The sequence below is a fragment of the Lycium barbarum genome, chromosome 4, assembly GCF_019175385.1.
Source record: "Lycium barbarum isolate Lr01 chromosome 4, ASM1917538v2, whole genome shotgun sequence".
In the NCBI taxonomy this organism is placed as follows: Eukaryota; Viridiplantae; Streptophyta; class Magnoliopsida; order Solanales; family Solanaceae; genus Lycium; species Lycium barbarum.
In genome coordinates, this window is record NC_083340.1 from 1,108,463 (window position 1) to 1,119,995 (window position 11,533).

Here is an 11,533-nt window from a genome sequence, read left to right on the forward strand (position 1 = left end):
AGGAAAACATTGACCTGATATTGGATTTGCTTCGATATTTCAGGTTTTTCTAAACAATATTAATGTTGAGCTTATAATTGTAGTTTAGAGTTTTGACCTAAACCTAGCCTTTAATTGTACTAAATGGAAATGGATCAAGTTCATGTATTAGCCCAAGCCTTGAGGCTGAAAATAAGTGGCAGTAAAATGTGAGTTAGACGCATGTTACAAGTTTGAACTTGTCAATGTAAGTCTAATACTTAAGTGAAGAATAATAAAAGTGTGAGTTTATTATTAATCGATTTTGAATCTTGCACCACCACGCGAGATTATTAAAAAAAAAAAATAATAATAATAATAATAACAATGAAGCTCTTCTACAAATTCCATAAAGTACAAACCATGTGAACTTGGCTGCCACTTGTTTTCAGCCACAAGGCTCGGGGTAATACATGAACTTGGTCCAATTTCATTACCACACCTGGAGAATAGAATATTGCAGTCCATTAATATCTAAAAAATTAAAAGATAGGACATTCTAGAAACTAGTAAAGTTTGTGTGGTTTTTATTTTTTTATAATTATGGTGTTCGAATCAGTTTTCGCGCAGCTCGATTATTTCATTAGTATTACTATCTTTCACTAGCATAGGTACTAAATAACTCTATTCATCAAGGCTTGAACAGATAAAAAAATCACCTATTATTTTTATCCCAACTGAAATTTAACTTTTGTTATAGCATGTTATACTTGTCATTTAAATCTACATTATCAATCATGTTTATTAAGTGAAGTTACCCGTAATTTTGTTTTAATAACTCCATTATGTAGATTTTTTGAAAATAAATAGAACTTAAACTCATCAATTACTGTCTCACTTCATTTTTTTTTTTTTTTGTTAACATCCCTTGACTAATTGTAATTAAGCATTTCTATGTAATATAAATATAAATACAAATCTTACCAGGCCAAATATGTCATTCAATTCCTTGTTAATTTGTATCGTTTTTAGTAAAAGCTGTATTGAGCATTTTAATGCCAGATTCATTATCGATTTTAATAAAGTCTAATACATAAAGAATAAGATTTTTTTCCATTAATATATGAAGTAAAATACAAATTTGATACACAATATTTAAATGAAAAGTACACAAATCTCATCAACCTCACATGCCAATCTTAACGTTGGTTTTGGTGACCAACCAATCTATTCAAACTTAGAAAACATGTCTAAATCAAAGATTTAAGTTTTTATGTAATGCAGTGCGCAGATGTTTGACACAATAAATACAGTGTAATATTTGATAATATGCCGGTTACTATTTAACTAGATTATCAATTACTAGTATTTATCATAACTTCTTTTTTTTTTTTTTTGATCATTATCTAATAAGTTATAATTGTATAATTTTCTTTCAAAATAACCGTGCATAAAAGTTAAGACTTTTAAATCAAATGTTAGGGCCAACTACCACCAAAGTCTCTTTTATTTGGAATCGACACACAAAACAAATATTTCATTCTACATCATCATGAACGACCAAGTCTATTTTCAAAATAAAGTGCCGTGAAAGAACAGTTGAACCATTTTACTTTTCTTAGTTGTGACATTTCAACCAAGTCATCTTAAATTTTGAACTACACATTTGTCCCCTAGACCCTTTTGTTCATTTGTTCCACTACCAAATACATAAAACATTTTCATCTTTCTTTACGCATGTCGAGGAAACACTACAAAAAACCTACAAAATTCGTTGGGTCATATTGTTGAATGGTGGGGATTAAATCACATAACCCATATAATGGGTATAAAGAAAACCAAATAGCCCATATTTCAATCTTAGTTCCATATTTCAATCTTAGGTTGGGTGGTTCAGCTTTTTTAGTGTGATTGATTCACTCAAACAATTGTATATGATCATTTTAAGATGCTTTACCACGTATAACGTCAGTTGGGATGCACTCAAATTTGACATTTAAACTTTAATTTTTACGTTGAATAAGTTCTTAAGAGGCTTAATGCATATGCGCCGCTTAAACTTGCCCATTTTTTTATTTTGACATCTCAACTAAGTGTTACTTTTAATTGAACTCCTGAATTCGTCCTCAAGTCCTCACATGTCTTCAATATTACTCCCACCTTTATTTCCAATTTAATTTTTGCTTCTAACAAAAATCAAATTTAAGGAGTTTGATATACACAATTGAATACGAGTTCAGAATTCAATAGAAACAACACTTAATTGAGGTATCACAAAAAACAAAAAACAAAAAAAAAAAAACCGGTTCAAGGACCGCATATGCGTTAAGCCTATATTATAATTATAAACTTATACACACAAGTATGTTGTGATATGGTACATCTTATAAACCAAACAATAACAATTAGGCTCAATGGTAATAATGGTGAGGACTAACGAAATATTAATGTGATTTTTTACCCTCAAAACTTTCAAAATTTTCACACGGGTGTGTCCAAAAAGGCATATTAGATAAGAGGAAATAGAAAATCCTAACCTCTCAATAATTTGAATAGAAAAAAATCTATTGTCTTTTTCAGATCTCTTGTATTTTTTTCATCTAGCGATAAAAGGCACAATAGGCAGTAACTAAACATTCGATCCATTACAATTGAGACGAATCGGTAAGCACTCCATCTTTGATCAAAAACCTCGAGCCCAAACCGCGTGCATAAAATCTCACCTTGTTAGGAAACGCTTATCTGAATTTAGACAGCATCTATGCGGGTACTGGACCAGTGGGAAACAAAAGAAAATCCATAACAATAAGATAATTACTAGGAGAACATACTTAAATATAAATATAACTTGTTTCTCATATTTCACTTTTTTATTATGCAGCAATTTCTGCTGGATTACACAATATATAGTATTAGTCTCCACATAAAAACTGTTTTTCCAGATCATATGTTCTGCATATATATGTTGCATATATACAGTAGATACTTTTTTTCTGGTCTGCAAACTCCAGTATATAGTACTAGAAGCAAACTCCTCTATATTATCCTTCTCTCTCACTCCTTCTCTAATCAACGTTTTTCTCCTTCATAATCCATTCTCTGCTATAATACAAGAACTATAAACATCCATTTAGTTCTTGTTCTCTTCAAAAATGTCCAGAAGAGAAAGGGCCTGCAAAATCACAAATCACATTGCTCATGTTAAACAAAAGTTTCTTTTATTTATGTATACTAATCAACTGATCTTTAGAATTTGATTTTGTTAAGGAGACAGTAATCACCTCTGGAACATTTAACTCAAGGCGGAACTTAGGGCCATCGTAGTGGTGAAGAATTGGCCTGAATGAATCCTCCTCAAGTGGTTCACAAACTTTCCTCGTAACAACACGAACCTGTAAAACAAAAGGATAGAAGTCAAGATTACCAGAAACAAATCCAGTAAGCATTCTGTTAAAAAGTGTAACCATCTCGTCGAACAGTTTAACTAGAAAGAGCACACTTTTATTTACCATATCAGAAATGTGTTCTAACTTAGATAGACTATAATTCATCATCAAGTGGAACCAAGTACACACATTATAACTTCGGTTTACACATAATAATGAAATGAATATCCACTACAGCAATAACAACTATGTCTCAATCCTAAGCAAGTTGGACCGGTTATATGAACACTAATCATGTCACTCCACTTAAACTCACTCTTAAACCATTTAATATACAAAATTAAATTTAGTAGTACTAGAAATTGACTATATTTTTATCTCTGACCGCACTGAAAAATTCTAAAAAAACATAACCTATAGTGAACATACTAACATGACTAGAACATGTACACAACTAATTGGTATCAAGTAAATAGATTTTTCAGTTCAAATCCAAAAAGAAATTATTACTCCCAACTATTTGTTATCACCTATACAAATCTCTGAGTTCAAATCCAAAAGAAATTATATGTGGAAACTAACAACATCCACTAACTACTACTTACCTGAGCAGGAAAGCGAGATTCACCAGGGTTCTTCTTGTCCTCCCAGGCCGACGGATCAATGTTTGACCCACCAAAGCTTGCAGCCTGTTGAGGTTTATGTATTAGTTCATCGAAACAAAAAGGAGAACAATGAGATAGTACTACAAAATAGATTTATTTCCCATCAACCATGTAATGCAAATAATGTAGAGATACAAACCTCAAAAACTCCGTGAAGCTGATGGGTCGAGTAGTTGTACAGAAAAAGAGGCAACCCAGGTGTTATCTGTCGAACTGAGTCCCTATAACGTGGCGGCAAGCCTGAAATATAATAGCAAGAGTAGATATCAGAAAAAAGCACCAATCATGATGGAGCTAACAGTGTAAATTTCACTGATCAGAGAATAACTCTAAACTGGTTGGAGTCCATTATAGAATCATATGTATTAAACCGAAGCAAAATCTAAATAGATCTAATAGGGTAAATTTCACAGGTCAAGGAATAAACTAGCCTCAATTCTAAACTGGCAGGAGTCAATTACAGAACCATCTGGTATTATACAGAAGCACATATCTTAATGAAGCTAAAAGTGTGAATTTCTCTGATTGATTAATGACACCTTAAACCCAAATTTCGGATTGTTTATATAGATCTTTTGCATTACTTCTGCTCTATTCAGATCCAATTCATCCATTTTACAGTGTCTAATAATAATCAATATTTAAATAACCATTCCTCGCTGTAAAGATTCAAACTTGGACACCATCAACCAATTTCTAGAACATAAAGGAGAATAAATCTAGACTAAGATTGCTTAGGGTCTCAATTATTCACAAAATCTTTTAGCAATTGCCTATTATCATTCCTATTAACTCACACAACACCCCATTCCAAAAACTTAAATCCACCCATTGGTCAATTTTTAACTACAAACAACATCAAACACAGAAAAATACCAATCAAGAACACCCAAGCAAAAAAATAAGAATAATCAATACTAGAAAAACCATTACTAGCTGTAAAGATCCAAACTTGAACGGTATCAACCAATTTCTAGAACATAATAGAGAATAAATCTAGAATCAAATTGCCAAATCTCTCAACTTTCAACAAAATTTCTTAACAATTTGTTAAAAAAAAATTTAAAAAAATAAGGCAATAGATCCATCCAAAATAACTTAATTCCAGCAATTGGTAGAAAAAAATTACTACAAACAACAACATCAAACACAGAAAAGTACCAACCAAGCAAAAAATTTAAAAAATAAAAACTTACCAAAGATCTCCCTTTTGAGATTTTCAGCCATAGTATCATTGTTACAAACAAAAATATATCCACCAACTGTTTCATTTCTTGGCAAAGATTCAGCTGGTGGCAAAGTCTTAAACCTTTTATCAACACTATTTTGTTTCTCATTATTAACATCCTTGTTGTTACTCTCTTTAACACTCTTATTATTCTTCTTTACACTTTTACCCCCATACACAACAAACTCATTATCTCCAACTTTCTTGTTTGTACCAACTGCAATATTGTTAGTACCCTTATTATAACCAAAGTCCAACACTTGATTTGAATACACCCCTTTGTTAAACCCACCATTTAAGCCAACCCCAACTACTCCTTTTCCAGCAACTCCACCGCACGCGCCTCCACGCGCCGCCGTGTCAGGGATTTTCCAACCATCATTGCTAAAAAGATTGTAATTTGACTTGTTGGAACTGTTAGTGGAGTTGTTGTTGAGGTCACCACCTACTCTTATATCAAAATTTCTTCTTTCTTCAGGCCTTTTGGAACCATAATTGTTGCTCCAAATTGAATCGTTGTTGAAAGAGAGATTTGCTAAGTTGTTGTTTTGTAAACGAAGTTGATCACTGAACTGATAGAAAGATGATTGATTGTGGTTTTCCATAGTGTTTTTTGAGCTCTTTCTTGAATAAAGATTGAAGCTTTGTGTTTTTTTTGAGATTTTCTTGAATACCCAAATGAGGAATTGGTATAAAGATTGAAACTCTGGGGGTGAAAGAGTGGACTTTTTTTACAAGTAGAATGGTGTTTTGAGAAGAGAAAAAAGAGAAGGTGGGTGACCTTATATGGAATTTAGGTGTAGTGGAGTTGAGGAAATTTCCTAGAAAGAGAGTGGTGGGGTGGTTGGGGTGGGGTGGTGTGGTGTGGGGGTGGGTTGATGGCGTGTCAGATTGTCAAAGGAGAGTGTGGAAAAGTAAACATGTACCAAAAATAAAAGGAAAAGTAGACAGTGGGGAAAAAGAAAAAAAGAAAAGGCAAAGAAGTATCCAAAGAGGAGTGAAGTCGGTAAATTGTTAGTCATGGATTGTAATATATTTTAATCCTTCATATTGTTACTTTTATCTATATTTATTTATATTGATATTTATATTTATATAAATGTAGGCAAAGAAGTATCCAAAGAGGAGTGAGGTCGGTAAATTGTTAGTCAAGGATTGTAATATATTTTAATCCTTCATATTGTTACTTTTATCTATATTTATTTATATTTATATTTATATAAATGCAGGCAAAGAAGTATCCAAAGAGGAGTGAAGTCGGTAAATTGTTAGTCAAGGATTGTAATATATTTTAATCCTTCATATTGTTACTTTTATCTATATTTATCTATATTTATATTTATATAAATGATAACTTATACTCCTAGTTTATTCTGTCAAGCTTTCGAAAATCTGATTATTTAAAAGATTATTTTTTTGTCAGAAATTCTATTATAAAAAAGTTATTTTAGATAATGACATTTTATTTTTGATTAATTAATTTGAAAAACACAATAACATATCAGTATAATTTCACAAATGAGTCTGGAGAGAATAAAATATACGCAGAACTTATCTCCACTTTTATGAGGTAGAAAGGCTGCGGGACATTAATTAAACACATCTCATAATATTAGAGCATCAACTTGTACTTGATTGAACCTTTAAAAAACGTACTACTTGAAAGAATTTATTGTTTCTAGCTTCTAAAAAATAATTTCTACTACTATTATAAATGCATAATTTTTTTTCTTAAAAAACATAATCGAATACTTTAACCATCTAAAATAAATTAAAAGAAGTACTTTTGTTTCAAAACTTGATTTCAAATAGGCTATTCAATTTATTGTAATTAGTACTAGTAGTGCTTAAAGATAATTAAGTATATTTGAAGATCGTTTGGGTGGGCGAATGAGAGAGTGGTGACGTCAAAACAAAAAGACAAAAAAAAATACCACGCGGTTTATGAAACGACAAGAAGTTGGTGTTTCATTTTTGAGTTTCCTTTTTTTATAGAAGAAAAAGATAAAGACTAATGTGAGACATAATAAAGAGATAAAGATAAAATAATAATTAGAATTATAACGGACTCTAAACTTTTGTTCTTTGTACAAAAATATCAAAGAAAGCATTGTGAAAAAGTAACCTAAAGAAACCATTCTGAAATCTGCTAATTTTTCTCCTTTATTAACAACCAACTCACTTCCATTACTTTACGTGACATTATTCTTTCTTCTTTTTTTTTTTTTAACAAAAAGAAAAGTAGAAAAGTACTTCTGGTCCCTCAAATCTTGGTAAACATATATTGGGTTTTGTAATATATGTCTCAATATATTTAACTTTTTATTAGTTATTTTTTTTATATTTTGATGTAAAAAAATGTGTTATAGTTGAACTATTTTTAGGAGTATCTTATCACCAAATATAGAGTAATTTTAAGAGTTTAACGTAATATATAATTAATTAAAAAATGTTACTATTAATAATTCTGAAATTTAGCAAATTTTCATAAGCAAAGAGATAAGAAATGTTAATTAAGTAATTGAAAATTGTGGTTAATCATATATCATAACATTGAAATTTGAATTTGACGTTAATTGGGTGACTAAAAATGGTATTACCCAAAAAAAAGAAAAAAAAAGAAAAAAACATTATCCTTTGTGGTCTATTTTAGTCCTATTTTGTTATATCTTCCAAAGATATCCTCAATCATCTCCAATTATGATTTTTTTTTTCCCCTTCCTTGAAACTTTACCGCAAAAGTTATCCTCTTTCTTTTACTTTTTTTTTTTTTAAAAAAAATTGTACTCTCTTGATCAAGCGGATTAAAAATATTCACTTTATTTTAATTATGGCATGAAAATATTCATTTCATACACAGATTTATAAAGCAAAAGTGACAAGAAATATTGTTATCTTAAGTTTAAGGGATAAGGACATTTAAAGTACTAACTTCGGTTACACTGTTTTTTTTTTTTTTTTCTTCCTCTGATATAACTGTAGTAATAATTATCTTAGTTTAAGGGATAAGGATAATTTCTAGAAGGTCATACAAATCTTGTAATCAAGTTAGCTTCCAATTCAATGAAACCAAAAGGGGAAAAAATGGTGCTCACACGAGGAATTCAAGGGATTCCTTTTTATTATTTTTCTTTTTGGTGCTTGGTTGCTAAGTTAAGACTTTGATATACTCTTGTGAGTTGTGACATGGAATTTACACGTGTTTTAATATGCTGTCACATGGAACAGTAAGGATGATGTGCTGGATCCAATCATGGTGGGCCTTTTGTAGGTGCCTTTGTTTCAAAAACAAGTGACAAGTTTTTCTGATTTTTTTTTTTCATGTTAGTTTTTTCCCAAAAATCTTTTCAACCATCCAAATGTCACTGTAAAAAGGAGGATCTTTTGCAAAAATGAGAAAGACAAGTCTCGAAAAATAGTTTTGGAAAAAATATCAAATTTTTGCACGGATTGCGGTGCAGACGGACTAGTCTTCAATTTTTGCCCGATATATGTGGTCTTTTATTTTTGTTCCTATTGCTCGTTTAATAAAAATATTCGTGGTATAAATTTTGAAAAATTTTATCTTCGGGAACTGAAATTTTGCATCAATCGGCATAGGTCTATTAGAAATTAAATTATGCGCATAAGTTGTGTAGTATTTTTCAAATTTTGTTGTGAGTGTTGAAAGGTTTAACTTTCCCGACATAATTTGTATGCATGTGATGAAACATATACCGAAGCTAAACGTATATGTTGAGCGAAATCTCAACTTATGCCTTTTTTTTACGCTAATTATGTCACCGAAATTTAATCTATGTCTCGCTAAAAGTGCTGAAGGACAAAAATATTAAAGTCCATAAATTTGACGAGCAAATTAAAGACCACCCCCAAAATAGGACATTTGTGCGAATAACTAAGAAGAAAGATGCCAGGTCTTTTGGGCTATGGAACACTGCCCACCTATTTGGACTGGACCTCGTTTGATCTCTGGACTAGTTCGTCGCTTACCAAGGATCATGTGCATGGTTTTTTTTTATTATTATTAATTAATGTGAGAATAATAATGCAAAGATTAAATAAATAATAATGTGTTTAATGAAATGATTTCAAAATGGGTATATAGAATATAGTACAATTTATGTGTTTTCTTGTATAATAGGTATATTTGATATAATTTTATTTCAATTTTAACCTTAGCCTTCTTAAATATTTCCTTTTATATTTGAGATGTGCTTTTGTGAAGGGAAGCCATAATTTCTTATGTAGATTATTAATCACTTCTTATTTAAGTGATCACCCTAAATTGAGCTATATTGGAGACCACCTTAATATCTACAGGCTTACCATTCAACGTACACGTATGTATATATGTCATGTAATTTTTATTTTTGTATCCGTTTACTTTGTACTTTCTAATACGATCTTGAAGTAGTTATTATTGCCTTTAATTTCAATAAAGTCCTGATAAATTGGGACCATTTGGTGCATTAATTAGTTGTTCAAAATTAATTGATAGGACTGGGGAGTGAAGATAACACAGCTACCCTATTGAAGCTACACAGAAAGTTATTTCGTTGATATAATTTGAACCTTCTAATATTACCTCGAAGTGGTTATTGTTGCCTTTAATTTCAATAATGTCATGATAAATTGTAACAATTTGGTGCAAGAATTAGTTGTTCATAATTAATTGATAGCACTGGGGAGTAAAGATAACACAGCTACCCTACTGAAGCTAAACAGAAAATTATTTCAAAGTGTGCTTCATTTTGATATAATATGAGGTATTTCATTGATTAAGTCGTCGTAGCTCATGTTTGGTTCAAAATACTTTGCTGAAAAGATTGCCAAAGTTGACCAAAAAAGTTGGAAACACCTTCTCTTTTTATTTTATTTTTATTTTTTTGAAGTTTTGAAGAAGTCATAAATGTTTTTTTTTTCTTCTTTTACTAATTTGGTAATGTAATTACAGCTAAACTGTCAGTGTACAGAAGTTAAATTTGGTTAACAAATGTCATGTCTTAACTAAGTTTTTGTTATTGAAGGATATCTTCATAATGTTTCTTGTGTCATCACTTGTTCTTTTTAAATTTCTTTTTAGTATCTATCTTTTGATTATATATGTTTAAATTAATGGTCCACTTATGTCAATTTTTTCGAACAAAAGTTCTGCCAAATCAATAATTATCAAACTTGGTGGTAGTAAAGTAAGTTGATGTGACGGCTCCGTCGAAGGATGGGTCAAGCAAGATTGACAGACTTTTAGGCCAGCAAACTTCTAAAGATAAGGTGCAAATAATATCTTAGACGAACCTCATAATAAAAGAGAAGAATGCAGAACTTTATAAAGAATAATACAAGTTCACATTGTACACATATTTTTTAGACTCACTATAACGTATTTCGGAAGACAAATTCGTGTGGGCCGAACAATGCGTGCCATGAGTGAGAATCGTGAAAGTGAGCTTGTGTTTAGAAATCAAATCCAAGTAAGGGGATCACAAATATGGAGAAAATGAAGACCAGTTATTTTATTTTATTTTTGAGAGAAAAAAGGGAAAGAAGTAGTCTCAAATTAATCTCATTAAATAACTCATAAATAAAACATAAAGCACCAAAACCTTAGGGGGACTGTCTATTGTCTTTATTATATTACCAAGTCAAATCTATCATATATTCAATCTAATTGAAGAGAAACTTAACACGTTATGCCTTCTTTGGTTTTTATCCATCTTCCCTTTCCGTTAATTTTCTATTCTTTAGTTCCACAAATGCAAAACCTAATGGTAGAGACTTTGAGTTTAGTCAATATATAGTCGCCGCTCACCCAGAGGCGGATCTAGGATTTGAAGGTGGCGGGTGCCACAATTTTCTTCAATGTACATCTTGTTAGGAACTGTATTTGGGTCGGGTCCATCTCTTTTTAGTTTATTCGGGTCAACTTAATAGGCTTTTTTTTATTTGCAAATATGAAAATTACATCTCAAAAATCAAGAAACGAACATAATTAGCATCTTAAACAAGGAATCACACTCATTAACACCCATTAACAACAGAAGTAAAATCAACATTTTCACCAAGGGACTTGTATCTCTTATGTATATTAAAAAATGAATTTGCACAAGTAAAATGACATCTTCAATAAGGGAATTACATCAATCAAAATAAGAAAAATAATAGAAAAACTCTTCAATAGGTAAATACACCCCATAAGTAAATGTAGAATTAGATAAACTACAAGTTCTCAAAAATAAATCATAAATTTCATGTTTTTTCTAAGCAGTGCTTATGAAATTTCCATCACAATTTAAGTC

At 30.7% G+C, this 11,533-nt stretch overlaps 1 protein-coding gene across 1 annotated transcript; it reads right to left on the reverse strand.

Moving 5' to 3' along the window:
• Positions 1-2,789: 2,789 nt before the first annotated feature.
• On the reverse strand, positions 2,790-5,996 carry LOC132634755 (B2 protein). Its single transcript, XM_060350800.1, has 5 exons — positions 5,206-5,996; positions 4,149-4,249; positions 3,950-4,033; positions 3,240-3,350; positions 2,790-3,130 (listed from the first exon to the last, which is right to left on the reverse strand). Exons 1-5 carry the CDS (start codon positions 5,840-5,842, stop codon positions 3,089-3,091), a joined length of 975 nt encoding a protein of 324 aa, XP_060206783.1. The 5' UTR covers positions 5,843-5,996; the 3' UTR covers positions 2,790-3,088.
• Between the last annotated feature and the right edge of the window lie 5,537 nt (positions 5,997-11,533).